General features: G+C 36.2%; 2 protein-coding genes across 2 annotated transcripts in view; one reads left to right on the forward strand and one right to left on the reverse strand.

Moving 5' to 3' along the window:
- Nucleotides 1-17,315, forward strand: part of LOC126762428 (cell division control protein 6 homolog) — a 133,951-nt gene that overhangs the window by 61,746 nt on the left and 54,890 nt on the right. The gene's annotated exons all lie outside the window — the stretch shown is intronic.
- LOC126762437 (uncharacterized) overlaps nucleotides 1-17,315 on the reverse strand; it is a 39,433-nt gene that overhangs the window by 11,562 nt on the left and 10,556 nt on the right. Inside the window, exons 2-4 of the mRNA XM_050479170.1 lie at nucleotides 16,476-16,998; nucleotides 6,431-6,592; nucleotides 2,184-2,391 (exon numbers count right to left, since the gene is read on the reverse strand). Of these exons, the coding sequence (XP_050335127.1) occupies nucleotides 2,184-2,391; nucleotides 6,431-6,592; nucleotides 16,476-16,667 (562 nt within the window). The 5' untranslated portion in view covers nucleotides 16,668-16,998. The remainder of the gene's footprint in view (nucleotides 1-2,183; nucleotides 2,392-6,430; nucleotides 6,593-16,475; nucleotides 16,999-17,315) is intronic.

The following is a 17,315-nucleotide window of genomic DNA, read 5'->3' on the forward strand; positions in this document are numbered from 1 at the left end:
ATTAAAAAAAAATAAGCAAATCGGTTGAGTAGTTCGACCGGAATCATGTCCGCCAAATTAAAAAAGTGTGTTTTGAGAAAAACGCGTTTAAAGTTTGAGGTGTGCACTCCGAGCGGTATTATTATTTCTGGGCCTTTTTCGAAACCTTCCAATGGTAAAGTGGGTTTCTACATTAATTCTAAGGGTATAAGGATAGAAAATGAAAAAAAAAAAAAATTTGAAAAAATATTACCCTACTGACCCCTTAACTTGATCAATCAGACATAGTTTTATTACTTAGGCATGTGCATTATAACTCCGCTGGACCTGGATTCAAACACAGTTTCTGAACAACAACAAAACATGCTTTCAATAGTTATCGCTTCTTAGTAGCCAACGTCAAAATTTTGAGTGGATTTCTGCCCTAAAATAGTTTTTAATAATATTTATCATCTGCTATATCCCGCTATATGCTTCTGACATCCTGCTTTTTCTAATGACAAGTCATATAGTAAACAGAGGAGCTGCTCAGTCAAACTTTTATCAATGATAGTCCACAAGATAGTCTCTCTATGAAACTCATACAACTATGCCGACTTATTTGATACCCAAACCATTCGGAAAATTATCCTGATGGACTTACAACAGGACAACCTGGAAGTTTTTTTGTGTGAAGGATTAATGTCAACAAATTGATTGGATCTTTCAGTTCGGCTTAAGGCCTAGAAAATCAACAACTGATCAGATATTCACTATGCGCAAAATCTTGGAAAAGACCCGTGAAAAGAGAGTAGAGAAACACCAACTCTTCGTCGAATTAAAGCTGATTTTGACAGCACGAAAAAGAGCTGCCTTTATGTCGAGCTGTCTAGATTTGGTATCCTCGTAAAACTAATACAGCTGTGTAAACTGACGTTGAGCAATACCAAAAGCTCCGTCAGGATCGGGAAAGACCTCTCCGAGCCGTTCGATACCAAACGTGATTTCAGGTAAGGCAACTCCCTATCGTGAGACTTTTTTAATCTACTGCTGGAGAAAATAATTCGAGCTGCAGAGCAGAATCGAGAAGGCACAATCTTTTATTAGAATGTACAGCTGTCGGCGTATGCCAATGATATTGAGATCGTTGGCCTCAACGTCCGCGCCTTTAGCTCTGCTTTCTTCAGACTAGATAAGGAAGCGAAGCAAATGGGTCTGGCAGTGAACGAGGATCATCAAACAAACAGTCGTCGCACTCGCGATTTGGCTCCCACGGCACTGTTGACAGTCACAAGTTCGAAGTCGTAGATAATTTCGTCTATCTTGGAACCAGTACCAACACCAACAACAACTTTTCAAGAGAAAGGAAGATTTATGAACTTGAGCTGTAGGAGATATGCGACTACATTGACTAAGTTTATTAAGAGACAGTCATGTGGTCGGGTCGAATGGACGAAAACACTCCAGCTCTGAAAGTATTCGCCACAGTACCCTACAGGGGAAGCAGAGGAAGAGGAAGACCTCCACTCTGCTGTAAAGACCAGGTAGAGAAGTACCTGGCTACACTTAACATCTTTCCGCCAAACAGCAAAAAGGAAGAACGACTGCCGCGCTGTTGTAAGCTTGGCTATAGCCGCATAAGCGGTGTCTATGCCAATAAAGAAGAAGAAGACGGTGAAGCCGAGCTATGAATTCTTCATTTTGATTATACTTTTTACTCTTGATTATACTACTTTTTGTCGGATTAGAGTAAATAAATGGTCTATAATGATAAACCAGCAAGCTTTGTTTGCCTCTAAATTGAAGAATGTTCAATTGGTTTGGAATTTATAAGAAATTGGTAGTAACCCTACATGATTGAAGCTCTCACTTTAATGAAACCTTCAAATCCATTGGGCTCATTATAGAAATACTGAAAGAAAGCTGGACCTATATCTATGGTGATATATGATTCCACCGTTTAACGATCAGACACATTTTGAGGTATATTAAGATCTACCGCAATTTCATTGTTGACTTTAGAGATAAATTCCCTACATTTTAAATTTGTTAAGCCTCGACCTGGTGGTCTACAGAGAAGCTACTATGTATTTTCATTACTTAAATTTGAAAACAAATAAGAGAAATTACTTAGTGTACTATTGCCTTCTTGACTTTCTTGGTTTCTTGTTTTGAATTGTGTTTAAGTATATGTAAATATTTATATATAAAATTAAATCACTTACCATCATTACAAAATTTTCCTTGATTTGCTGGATCCTGTCGAAAAGAGAACTTCTGCAAATCCGCATAAGTTTCGGCCAGCAATCCCACAATGAACATTCCCGTGCCAGTGGAATCCAATGTGGTCATAGTCTTGGGAGCATTTGGCTGTGAATGCCGAGGCGAGTTAATAATTATCACTGGTAAGGAGACCACATAAACCCAAACGGCCTGTAAAGAGTGAGATTAAAAAAAAATATATACTTTTAAAAGTCAGCTTTTGCATAATTCATCATTCAAGGATAATAAATAATAATAATTGGTATTTCCGCTAAATAAAATTAAAAAAACATACAAAAAGAACATCTTACAGCTATATGTACAGCTGATTGAAGTTACACGCATAAATCATTAATAAATTACGAAGCCAACAAGGCTTTTTGCCATACGAAGCAATAAGTCGAATTTTCCTAAAAACATTTTGTCCATGATTTTTGGATTATTTATAGACCTCTCATTATATTTACATGTACATACATATGTTTGTTTGTGTGTAATGACATTGCAAACTGTTTGCGTGCGTGGTCATTCGTTAAATTTCCTCTTGACAGCGGCGTGTGGACATATTCCCACATTGACAGGGAAATGGAAGGTTATGAATATTAATGGTAAACGCGGAAAATTATAAGCCAAACTACGCACGTCATAAGCAATAAAATCAATGACTATTTTCCATTAAAATCACTATCCATTAGAGCCACTGAGTACTGAGTATAAAATAATTACACCGTTATAATTGTTTAAAAACAAATCAAAGTCGCGAGAATACAAGGTTGAAACGATGGGAATGCTAAAGTAAAGCATAGTAGTTTTAAAATTTTTGATATATTATTTAAGTAACATTGTACATTAGGTTTAAGAGGTTACATGGGCTTCCTCGGGTAAAAAACAGCCTTTTTTCAACAATTTTTTCTCATAAAAAAATGAAATATTTTATTAGAATTTTTTATTGTTACAAACATACAATTATTAACAAAGAAATTCTGAAATTTTTGGAAAACAATATTTTAAACTCGGCCATTCCGAAGCCATTTTCGGTAGCTCCTCGGAAAAAAGATGCGCCCGCGTTGGCAGGATCATATAAAGTGAAAAAATAGAACACAAGTTCTTAAAACTGTCTCTCCGAAACTATTACTCGGATCAACTTGAAATTTTAGAACAACATTCTAGAGGTGTTGTAGAATTTAATAATATCATAAAAGAATTCGATTTTTTTAAACCCATGAACCCCTCAGAAAGTCGACCGAAAGAACGTTAAGCCCCATACTTTCCAGAACTATTCCATTTATTGGTTGAATTTTACAAATTTGGCGTGCATACTTTTTTATACCCCGAACAGAGTATGTTTGTAAAAAGTAGAAGAAACTTCGAATACCATATAAAATATATATACATATGTATAAATGATCAGTTTGACGATCTGAGTTGATTTAGTCATGCCCGTTTGTCTGGAAATGTGCGATCTAGCTCTTCCGTTTTTGAGATATCGATCTGAAAATTACCACTCTTCCTTTTCTCCAAAAGAAGCTGCTCCTTTGTCAGAACCGTCGATAATGGACCATTATAGTATATATCTGCCAAAAAAAATCAACTTCTTGTAAGGAAACTTTTTCATTTAAATACAGGGTTTGTCCGCCGAGTAATAGGACTGATTTTCCTCCGCCGCGACTGGACTTTGGAGCGTGCGTGTACCGACTGGATTCGGTAGAGGGCGTTCCTAGCTAACGAACGAGCGGTTGGTCAGTTGTCTCCGAGCACCAGCAGAGTCAGTACAAACATTTTCGCGCTTCGTGCTTCTGTGAGTGGTGCAAGGCGAAAATGCAGCGTTCGTTAGAGCAGAAGTACGCGATTAAATTCTGTGTGAAATTCGGTTAATCTGCGGCTGAGACGTTTCATATGATTAAGCAGGCTTACCCAGATGAGACAAAGAGGCAATCTACCGAGTGACACACGCCGGCGTCTCCACGCACAAAAAAGGGAAGAATGAGCAAATCCAAAGTGAAAGCGATGCTCATTGTCTTTTATAACAGCTACTTAACCAAGGCCGGCATCCCAACGCTTCCGCAGCCGCCCTACAGCCCAGATGTGGCCCCCGGACTTTTTTTATTTCCTTGTCCGAAAAGGCCGATAAAAGGCAAGCATTTTGAGACGACAGAGGGGATCCAAGCAGCATGCACCTCGACTCTCAAGGCTATTCAGGAGAATGCCTTCCGTGATGCCTTCAATGCTTGTAAATCGCGCTGGCAGCGCTGCATCGACGCAGAAGAAGCCTATTTTGAAATTTTTTAAAGAATTGTAACGATTGGTTCAATAAACTTTTTTAAATCGACTCAGTCCTATTACTTTCGGACAAACCCTACATATGTATATGTATATATATATATGTGTTTTCACGAAAATTTCCTTGAATTATTGTCCACAACAACGCTGAAGTGTCTAATAAAAATGTTCAAATCGGACTACATAGTCAAAATCAAGTTCTGGTAAGGAAACTTTTTATTTGTGAAACTTCGTTGCCATCAAGGTTGAGTTTTTTCTTTTTTAATTTAAATTTACAGAATTATGAAGCACATTCTCAAAATAAAAAAAATGTCTTGGGCGAAATTTGTTTCAATTTTTGGTAAAAGCATTGTAAACAGGGTAGCACCAAGCAATGTTCTTGAATAAATTTGGACTCTGAGTAGCTAATTATCTTTTTAGAGTGCCGGGATTGCCATTGACTTTCGTTATTACATAAATAAACGTCAATGAACATGAACTTTAATTTGATATAAGGGAAACCTCCCCAACAAGCGAGGTTAAGCCATCTAGGAATATCTGACTTAGAGCTTTTAAGGTTTAGGATTAAGACTTTGACTGCATTATAAAGGTCTGGTGAAAAGAAATTCATTATTTTCCTAATATGTATATGTCTATAGTATTCTATATGTCGCGTCGTATAATTTATACTAATAACACTTCGCAGGCAGTTTTTGATTACTCGTCTTAGCATTACTTGAGCTCCGACCATGGTCACAAACAAATAGAAAATACGCCATTTTTTACAGTTTTTATCGACAAAAGAAATCGTCGAGTCTCATCATCATATACGCGTTATTTCCATTGCCCAGGAGCTGAACATTAACAAATAACCGTTGGGAAACTCGATGTATTCAAGCGAAAAAATCCTGGTCGAATCCCGGTGAACAGTCGCAAACGGTGGCTAAGGCTGTGTTAACTCCAGGTGCTTGGTTAGAAGGTGCTTATGCATTTACCTTTTAGTATGAACCTAGCATCAATCAATTGCTACCTGCTACTTTCTTTGGCTAATGATTTAGCTAGTGAAAAATTCGCGCCAAGAGAGGCTTGTAAAAGTTTAATTTTTCAATAAGGACGAGGATTTCTAAGAGAATGGCATTATGAAATTATCTGCAAAATGACAAAAAGTTATCGAACAAAACGGTGCGTATTTGACCTAAGGAATAGCTTCAATTTAATGCAAAAATAATGGATTCCTTTCTAGACAAAATTATGTATCTTTTTGCCAATAAAACTACTCAAAAAATGTGAAGAACAAATTTACGAGTGATGTGCTAAGACGTCTGTGGAGTATTTGAAGAGTCCTGATTACAAATTTGAGTTCAAATATTTTCCTTCACTTCCTGCTATTTTTGTCATTTTAGTAAATGGTGGTATTTTTACCCGTACATCCCTACAACCAAAAATCCTGTTTTTACTAGGATTTTCGGTTATAGCAACTCAAAATTAGAAAGAAACCACCTCTACCATCACAAAATGGCAGTAAATTAATGTAATCAGCATAAAAGCTTCCTACCCACCCTAGCTTTTGAGTACTGACTTGGCTTCTCTATAGCAATATATGTATGCAGATATACGTTCAAATAATCGAATATAATTATCCACAGACATACATCTGTGCATATGTATAAATAAAACCGCATAATGGTACGTTTAACCGTAAATCGCTCTCCAATCAATCTCATTGCTTTGTCCGCATTTCATTGGATTTCAAATCATTTGTGGCTTGACGTGTTCAATTGGAGTAATCAATTTTTGTTCGTGAAGGTTAAAAATAAAAACAAATTGACATAAGTATATCACGCTCTAACTATTTGCTTATTGTCAGCTATAAATATGTATTTGTCAATTATTATTGTTAGTAAGAAATAGTTTGGAAATACTAAAGATTCTTTCATGCCGCTGTACTCACTTGAAACGTCCAGAAAACAGCGTATCTGATTATGTTGCGTCTTGTGTCTTCGAACTGTTTATCGCGACCCAATTTGATTATGCGATACAGCAGATATCCAGAAAGACGTGCACCCCAGAGACAAACGAATAGGGTAACCATAAGTTGTCGACTGTCGTACGCCTGAAAATAAAACAAAATTTTGGAAAAAAATTCATAATAATTGTAAGAATGACTGGTATGCATTTTTTAAGTATTACATAAAAATAAATTTTTTTAAATGAACAAAAACACATGTTTAGGCTCAATTCGGATCCACTTGCCTAGAAACACGAAACAGTAAAACACACAGTTAATCATGCTCCAAAGCAGTTGAAGACTGTTCTATCGCCCGAAGGGGATGGTCAACGTTTTCAGGGAAACACTGAATGTGGTCTACATAGACTGCCTAGTAAAGGCAACGAATTAGACTTTGAATTCTGGGCTCCTTTTGTTTCATAATTGAAAATTCTCCGGGCATAAACATGAATCGAAAAAGGAGATTGTTAAAGCCACAGAGACCTAATTTTCAGGTCCTCAGAAAGCGTATTTCGTTAGGAGGATACAATGAGAAGAAATAGATAAATCACCATAAAACTAAGTAGTTATCGGACCATTTAGAGAGTGATCTTTTAAATTTGAATGATCCTTAAGGGGCTACAACAAATTCTTGTATTGTCTTATTAAATTTTAAAACACCTCTAGAAAATTTTCCTAAATTTTCAATTTGGTCTGAGTAATAGTTTTGGAGATACAGCCGCGAGAACTTGTGCGCTCGAGGCTAGCTAAGTGCGCCGTCTTTAAAAGCGTTTTCTCGAAACTGTGTTTTTGTGATCGGTTGGCAAGATTTCTCAAGAATTACTCAACAGGTCTTCATAAAATTTTACGCCGGTCTTTGAGATGCAATTCTTAAAGACTTGGACGAAGGTTTATGTCGCGTAATTTTCGCCCAAGTTTTTAGTTAAGATTTTAACTAAAACATATACTTTTTCCACTTTAGATGATCCTGCCAACGCGCATCTTCCTCCGAGGGGTCACCGGAAATGGTGTCGCAATGGCCGAGTTTAAAATATTTTTTCCAAAAATTTTAAAATTTATTTATTAGCAATGTATGTTTGTAACAATAAAAAACTCTAATAAAATATATATTTAATTTTTTATGTAAGAAAAAAATTATTGACAAAATGTTGTTTTTTAGCTGGGTTTCCCCTAAGAGAAATATTATGGAAATATATTGATTATTGTTGTTGTTTCTTAAGTTAACTTCAACCATATATATTTTTCACTATTAGTAAGATTTTATGTAAGTTATACAGTTGTCATTTAGGTAGTATTGTGCATTTTTTTTATCGAAATACACTATATCTTTTATTAGCTCCCCATGCACCGATATACTATATGTAGGATCTAAATCCTTCCGAATCTGACCTGCGCATATGACTTTATATAGTAGATACCCTAATAAAATAGGATAAATAACTGTAAGATAATTTGGAACCTGCATTGTCTAACAAAGATTGCCGACGCCTGAGATTGACCTTGTTATAGCGCCATCCTATCATTTTTCATAAAATCCACCAGCTGATAAAAAGCGGATTGTAACTCGTAAAACACAAATGACAAGAGGAGCTCATTCGAAGGATAAACGTCACTCATATGTACCAAAAAGGTACTTACATATTTATATACTTATACTTATGCAATAAAAAGGCACATAATGAGTGAAGTACAATAATAAGGTGAATTACTGATAACATATCGTGTGGAAATGTAATTGTGAATATCATAAATATATTTGTACACATTGACCGAGCATAAAACAATTTATTTACAAGTATAAGCAAGCCGAATGTTCACTCCAATAGCGTGAGCAATCATAAAGGCCGCTTTGGACACGTGCTCCCGGTGTTGTTTCCAAGCAGATATATTTAGTAAATGTAGGCCTTGCACCCTAGTTGTATGTCAATTGTACTCGTACAGGCACGCCAAATGGCAACCCACACCAATATTCGTCTCTCCTTTGGTTAAAACAAATTACGGTTATGGATGCCGACGTAAATTGTATTGTGTTCTGCCATTTGCGGCAATTTCCTACACTTTTTATTCGACAAATGCACACTTTAACGGCAAAATCAAAGACTGCTAAAATAAAGGGTGGCATTATACAACAAATTTTACTATCTACTATATATATGTATGTAAAACAAAACTTATTGCTCGATATATCTTTGCTGTACCCAATACTACGGAATGCATTATTTTATATTTTTTATGGAATCAATAAAAAAAACGCAAACTGTTGACTCGGTACTTCGTAAAGGACAAGGCCACTTTTATCATGCCATTAAACGGTGTACCCTTTATAAAAAAATTGCGAAAGCAATTGCATTAATATAGCAACACGTACAGACCGAAGTTGGGCCGCAAATGGAAGAATTTAACACTCACTTACACACATAAGTAATAAATATACAAATGTACTTACATAAATACATTTGTATGTTTACATTGCATGCGCAGCGCAACCGCAACCAAGACCATTACCGAGACAGACTTATTTTAAAATAAGAATTGTACGTCACGAATATGTACGTTCACGTAGAGACTCGTGGGAAAACAGACAGGTGTACACAATCTGAAGTTATAGCTGAGCAAAAGCAAACGTAAAATTAAAAATAAAACTTCCTAATTTCTCCACCTCCGATGAGACAATACACCATATCAAATGTTGAAGTAACAAATAACTGAATCAGAGGATGGACTAGTAAGTAAAGTGGCGATAAACTAGTTCTCAGCTTACACCAGCAAACTTTAATCTATTTAAAATTTAGGGTTCGGAATAGTTGCGAATATTGAAAAGGCTTACGGTGCTTCAAAAACACATGCCTACGAGTGGTACAAAGCCTTCAAAGACAGTTGAGAGATCGATGAAGACATACCTCGTTCTAAACGACTTTCGACCTCTTCAACTAAAGAAAATATTAAAAAAGGGAAGGATACTCGTATTGTGCTTAAAAATCATCAGGCAAGTGTTAGAGTGATCGACATCTCCAGCGAGTCCGTTCGAATGGTTTTCATGACTATTTTGGGTATGAAACTTGCTTTTCTTGCTCTTCTCATCCTGATAAAACTGAGTTTTTTTTTTCAAAAAGAGTGATTGTGACCGAATTTAAAGCCAAAAAAGCAAAGAATGCCATCGATCAACCACGGTATTCACCAGATTTGGTTCCGTGTGGTTTTTTTTTCTTGTTCCGCAAAATGAAACTGCCGCTAAGTGAAACCCGTTTTCAGTCGATCGAAGAGATAAAACAAAATTCGCTGAAGGAGGTGAAGATCATCCCAAAAAGTGCTTATGAAAAGTGTTTCGAGGACTGGAAAAATCGTTGGCTTATTTGGAACAAAATAAATGTTGATGAATAATCAAATATTTTGCTTTTAATATACAATTTCTGGGTAATTTTTGTCACAATGTATAACGGACTGTTAAAAAGTACTTAAAGCGCAATGAATCAATAACTTAATGTGCCAGAGACATTAAATTTTACACGCCAGATGGTATGACAGGGTTTTAATGGAGCCGAAAAAATTGCACGATTGTGATGCCCAGAACTACAAGTTATGAATCAAAAAGATAGACAATATGCCTACAGCCTGTTACAAATTTATTGAGGCGGTTAATATCAATTCTAGAAAATTAGCCGGGTTCGTAGAAAGTATGATGACCTAAGTGATCTCAAGGCCTATATAATAGCTCTTCTGTCAGAGTGGTTGCTTACCGCCCTAACAAAAGTCTGCTTAAAAGACACTACTGTAGTCTGGCAGTCTGAAAAAAGAGTTGATTGAGATCTCAAGACAGAAGACTCGTACGAAGAGTCTAGTTGTTTAGCAAGTGTGGCTTTATCGTACGTCTCCACCAGCCAAATACACCATAGAACCGCATTGGCTTAATTGAAAGTTCGTAAAACCAAAGTACAATTTTTGGTGAGACACCCCATCGCTTCTCAAAATCTCTTTTACAACGATATAAGGTAACTACTATGTTCATCACCCTCTCTCTTCAACATTGGGCTTCCATGATAGCTTTTTATCAAGGATAAGGTCCATGTACTTCTCCTTTTTGACAAGCTGCAATCGGGAGCGGGAGGTGCATGTGAGAGTTTATAACTCCTGCAAATAAAACAAGTTTAGTTCTATTTTGATTTACAGTTAAGCCGCTTCTTTCCGTACAACTAGCTACTACATTTTGTTAACTCGTAATCTAGGAATTTTCTTTTATCAATAAGAGAAACAACATCATCTGCGTAGCTATAACCCGACAGCTTCGTCGCTCGACATCTTTCAATAGGTTATTTCCAATAAGATTCAGAGTAACGTAGACAGAACTGCACCTGCAGGTGCCTCTATCGACTTTTCATATTGCCCTGGTACTGTCTAAATCTGCCATGAGAACCCTGTCGTTGAGAAGACTCTATATGGTCTGGTTGTGGTGGTTTATAAAAACATTTTAGTTATTGATTTTTTGCTAAAACTTTTAACTGAATTGAAATGTTTCAACACTTACGCCTCCATTGAAGAAAAAATCATTGCGATAGGAAAACATTTTACAACATTAACACTAAATCACCAAACCCCTATAGAGTACGATACAAAAACCATTAGCATTAGAAACCCAGTAAAATGGTAGTGTTCGGCATATGGTATAGAATTAAAAACATTTTGGCTCACAGCTTGCTGTCAATATCCGTTTGCATTCAAGAATTCGGAAACAAGCACTACAACGGAAGCATGTTTATACCCGAACACGATGTTGAGCAAAGTTGTTGTAGAAGTAGGAGGCAACATGTGCTGCCATTAGTTCACTAGAAACTTGTCTACTCATAGCCAATCGATGCAACCATAGGGTAAGAGAGCAATTTATTTACATAAATATTTATAGACATATAAAGTAACTGGAATAGACCTCGAAGTCAGTTTTATTTACATAAATTGCTAGAAATAAATCTTACATACAAAACAAACTTGCTGAGCAATGCTAACTAGCTACAACCACTGACCTTTCTTAAGGTTCTCCAACACTTGCGAACATGTGATATTGTACTTAGCATTAGAGAACAAGGCATGTGTATAAACAGGGAAATTACCACAATATTTTACAAATATTCTAACACAATACCTAAATACATTTTCGGCATGCTAACAAAGCCATTAAGCCCTTAAAAGGCAACAAGCACAAGGTGCCTTTAAAACCTTCCGCAGTAAATCAAATGAAATTCGCAACAATATTAGAGAATTTAGTAGACTAAAAGTTAAACAAATTTTCGTTTGCAAATTTGTCGTGGCTACCCGGCCGGTTGGAAGGCCACGGCCCTGACATTGACGAAGGAAACTGTGGCACTAGAGAGACCTTGAACAAGTGTTTAATTGCCAGTTGAGTCAGCGTTGCGAATCGTTGCAATTATGCATTGTTAGTGACATCAAAATATGCCCACTTCCTGAATGTACCAAGTTCACACCAGCCACTTACGCTTACACACACCTACACATGCATATGTATATGCGCTTACACACAACCACAATGAGAGGCATAAAGGCGTACCTGGTGACAAAGAATGCACCAAACGCCCCAAACATTGTATTGACAACTGAGAACTAAGCTTGCAACTATTTACTGCGTGCATTTATGTGTATGTGTGTGCATTGATTAACGAGCGTTTTGTTTGAGGAATATTCGTTGTTGCGCATATAACGATTTCCTCAGAGGGTCAAAGGCAAAGCGTCACTGACAAGCTAACATTGAGGGCTTAAGAGTTTATAGACTATGCCTGCATGCAAAAATTTATATATACACAAACGTATATATGTACATATGTCTTATGTACATCATGTGCACTTTCGTCATATGTAGGCGCATACAGGTAGACTTACATATGTACATGCATCACTTTGAGTGCAGATAAAAACTGTCAGCTCTCTTGACACAAGAGACATCCTCGAAATGCAACTGAGCATACATTACGCCTTCTCTTGGCGACATCCATAACCACAACTAGGCACAAGTTTCAAAGGCTACTTGAAATGTGATGAAGATGTTTGTCGTGCATTGTAGGGGGCTTGCATCCGGAAATCAGCCAAGTCTCATAACTAACTAACTCAGATAAGTTGTTTACCCAATAAACTTTTTATTAGGTGATTGGAGAAGGGTTTCAGTGAGTGGAATGCAAATACTGTGGAAGATTTGACGATTAGAGAAAAGATTTGTTGGTTTTTGATTTTAATTAGGACTCAAATCACCGATTCGCTGGCTGCTAGTGAAGCAATCAATCCACTCGATCTCGCCAGTTGCAAGACATCGCAAGGAAAATATATGCATACATCTTCAGACCTCACAAATCAGATCTCAGCAAACTCTAGGTAGAGTTGAACCCGGACTGGTCTAAAGATTTTTTTCTATATGTGTTTGCCTGCTATTTGTTTACGTTTATCTCACAATTCTTACCATGGAAAAAAAAATTATCAACGAATTTCTTTGAAATGTTGTGTTTCCAATTGATTCATGCCTACGGAATCATAGAAAATGTGACAGAAGTTTTCTGGGGAGTCTACTTGATCCTTAACACAAGTATTTGAATGCTAGTTGAATGCACCAAGAGCTACTCTATCACGAGAGTGGAGTACCCCAATGTTCAGTGTTAGGCCCACTATTATGGAGCCCATATATGACGGGGAGCTAAGAAGACAGCAACCAACAGGAGAAGATGCGGACGACCTCATGATGGTAGCAGTGGCCAAACAATTAGTTGACCTAAGAAATAAATGCAATGAGTGCTTAAATAGTCTAAGCCAATGGTGCTCTTCTATGAGTCTGGAACTGGCGGAGCAAAGAACTGAACTGATAAGCTACCTTCCTGGTGCTGAAGAGGAACGAATAGCTGAAGTACTTGTGTGTGGGAGTAATATTGGATTCCAAAGTAAAATTTAAAGAACACCTAGCATATTCTTCCAGTAAAGCAAACAAAATTCATAATGCTCTGACGAGAAAGATGACCGATAGAGGCTGTGTGTGTTCCAGCCGGCCATTCTTAATAGCGAAAGCAATGAGCTCCGTAATTTTGTATGCAGAACCAGTATAGATACACGCAATGAATATAAAAGCGTATGCTAAACAAATAATTGCAGTGCATAGACTTTCTGCAATTCGAGTAATAAGTGATTTCCGGACTATTACAACTGACGCTGCTGAAGTATTAGTCAGTATGTCACCCATTGACATACTGGGGGATGAACTCGTGCAATTATATCAGCTATCAGCGCCTAAAGCAGTACAGGAACAAATACAACAAAATGTGGCAGGAGCGGTGGAATTACTTATCCAAAGGGTGGAGTTCCTCATACCGGACATCCACTCGTGGATAGACAGACGACATGGGGACCTGGATTTCCATATGACCCAAATACTTAGTGGACATGGGTGCTTTAAAAGCCACCTTTTCAGATTCCACATGACATTAGTCTCGAACATGTATTTTTTTATTGCCCTCTTTTTTCAAATACAATAGAAAAAGTAAAAACCACACTCGGTGGTAGTTTTACGGTTGGTAATCTAACGACATTCATATGTCAGTGGACTGATAAATGGAAAGCTGTTACCGAAGCATCAACATTCATAATGACAAAATTGAGACTTTTTCAACAGATTAAGTGTTCCTCAGTCTGCACAATAGAGGAGACTTAAATGTCCTGTCCCTCCCACGAAGTAATAATTAGCCGGTAGTTTCGTGTAAGAGTCTGGAGTTGGGAGTAGACTAGGTTTAGCGGATTACAGTTCCACACTCCGGTTTTCGATGCTTCCCTCTACTATAAAAAAGTATTTGTATACACAAAGCATTTAGTGTCGTGAAATCATCCACAATTGCCTCATGTGAGTCGTCCTTCCACCTCTGTTAATAGACGATAACATCGAAAAAGTTAAAAAAAAATATCTTGAAAATCGTCGTATTGGCTGCAGAGAAATAGCAGTGGATCTTAACATCACTTATGGACCAACTCAACAAATTTTAATGAATGTTTTGTATATGAAGAGTGTCAAGGCTATACTCGTATCAAAAGACTTGAAACTTTTACAAAACCGACGTTGAGTAGAGGTCGCGAAACTGTCCAGCAATCTATCTGATGTGTCGATCAGTACTATAAATCAGAGAAGAAAGCTCCAAACACATTCCGCTTTCTCTTGTACGGTCCTACAAACAATAGTGGCAATTTTTTAAGCTCAATTTACTGCAGTCTACTGTTCTAAAGAACGCCCTCAACCTAACCATTAATAAGCCTCTGTAGGTATGTCTGCGCAGTCATTGAACTAATCCAATTATCAACCGTTTACTGTTTAGGCTATTACAAAGAAACGTTGTGCGAACAATGCAAAAACAACTCTACAACCTAAACAAAATAATTACGGCTTATTGATGCTTAAAATTAGACTATCAAATTAGTTTTGTTAAAGTTTCGCATTACTGTGTTTGTGAGAAAAAAGGCTTAACTGACAAATATATGCTAGATTGAAGCACTTTAATTTTAAGCACTTGGTTTTTAAAGCATTGCCAGTAGTCTTCAATTGGAAACACTGTTAACGTTAACATTAATAAAATGTGGACAGAAATTTCAAAAATTCGATAAATATAAAGTTTAGTTTGAAAACCCAAACTAATGTTCAAAACCATTTCAAATTTAAAACGTCCTCGCTTAAATGTCTGACGGATATACTCGGCCTTGATATAGTAATAGTAAAATTTATAAAAAATATTACAACTTGGTTTTGAAATGTCAAATTTTAACCGGTTTTCGGACTCATCTATTTTAAACATAAACCAATAATCAAGAAGAATAGCCATTAAAAAAAAATAAAAAGAAAGGTGACTTCACTCATTTTGACATTTGGATTTGTTTACAGTTTTTTTGTAGTTGTAGTTTTGAAGTCACACTGATGACTTCTGTGCTTTGAAAAAGGGTTTTATTTAGATAATTTTATAGCAAATATGTGTCAACAGTATTAAAAATGTTTGCATCGACCATTCATTTGGTTCAAAATAATCGATAAAATTCAAAAAGTATTTTCTGTCATAAAAATGCTTGCTGGGTGTATATCTTATCGTACGTGGCACACGTATTGGATTAGAATATACAAATTGTTTGTGTATATATAGTAGATATACTAAAGGTACATACATATATAGTAAGATGTGTATCAAATTTTCCAAATACAATATCCTAGCTACTGAATGTATTGTACTTGAAAATATCTTTCAAGATTATAAGAGGAAAATCGCATCGTTAACGGATTGCTCCTTTAATGGATTATCGCATGTTGGAGCTATCAAGCATACAAGTACGAATTTTAAACGTTTAGGTGAGCTTCTTGTTCGTGGCATGACATTAAGCGACAAATGGTAGATCCAACAAGTTGTAATAAACTTCCAAACTATATAGTCCGGGTTCCACGGAGCGTCAAATTCAGTTTGTGGAACAAGAAAACATCACACAGATAGTATTCATTGCGTTTTTGGCTTTAAATTCGGTCACAATCATACTATTTTTGAAAAAAAAAATCAACTTTATCGGAAAGAGTTAAGCAAGAACGCGTTTCATACCCAAAATATCCACAAAAATCATTCGAATGGAGTCGCGAGAGATGTCGAGCTCTCTTGCCATCTCTCTAACGCTTTTCATTTCATTTTCAAGCACCACATCCCTCACGTTTTTAATATTTTCATCAGTTCAAGAGGTCGGGGAATGTAATTACGATTACGGAGTGCAGACAATAGACTGCCTAGTTATTTTTATAATGAAATTTTATTGAGTCGAAATAAAAAATTCGTGTCCAATATTTTGCCTCAAAAAACACAATAAAAGTGTTTTGTACGAACAAGTTTTTGAATCTTGATTTCGGATGGAATGATCCATATATACTATAAATCAAATATACTTATTCTTATAGATATATGCATAAATAAATAATTTATTTATCAACACTCACCTTTGATGGTCTGTCAATTTGCCCCAGAAAGAAGGTAAGCAGCGATATTATAATAAAATTAACACCACCGGCGAAATCCGTCAGCTTGTCCATTTGCAAAATGGAGTTAATCAGGAAAAATAAAATCTGCATGCTGACCGTGACAATCGCACTGATTGCGTAATGGTCATAATCTAATATATTGATGGCCATTTTTATGACAACAAAGTTTCATTAAAAAACTAAACACTATTTCTTGCATAACAACAACGTCGCTTCGTCCCTCTGATCACTTGTACTTTTCACTTGGCATTCATTTGTTGCAATGCTTCTCAGGTACGAATTTATTTTTAATTTTTGTACGATAGTGGTTACTCATCTCTTCATAAATATTACTTTACACTACTACATATTTACAGCGTGGCGTTGAATTTGGAAATAAAATTAAAAGTTCGTTAGTCTATATTTAGTTTTACATGTTTGGTACTCGCTTGCAGCCGTTGCTGTAACACATGCGACTAAATTTTAACGGTTTCCGTATATTCTGAAAATTATACATGTATGTACATATATTTATTAGAGTGCTTCAATAAAAATTTTTGAATTTTTTTTTTCAACTCTTACCCCCTCAAATGTTAGTGATTGACAAACAAAAAATCCTCCCTCAAGCCAGGCGCTGTAGCTTAACTCTAAGGGGTCGCTATTTTTTTTTTAGGTTCCCATACATTTAACATAGGAATTTTCGTTTTTTCATTCAAACTAAAATTTCACCAACTAATTTTCGTTTCTCAAAAATAACCATCACATATTCAGAAAGTTCACTTTTGAAACTTTGAAGTTTGATTATCTCAATTAGGCGAT

Source organism: Bactrocera neohumeralis, chromosome 6, assembly GCF_024586455.1.
Source record: "Bactrocera neohumeralis isolate Rockhampton chromosome 6, APGP_CSIRO_Bneo_wtdbg2-racon-allhic-juicebox.fasta_v2, whole genome shotgun sequence".
NCBI classification, from domain to species: domain Eukaryota; kingdom Metazoa; phylum Arthropoda; class Insecta; order Diptera; family Tephritidae; genus Bactrocera; species Bactrocera neohumeralis.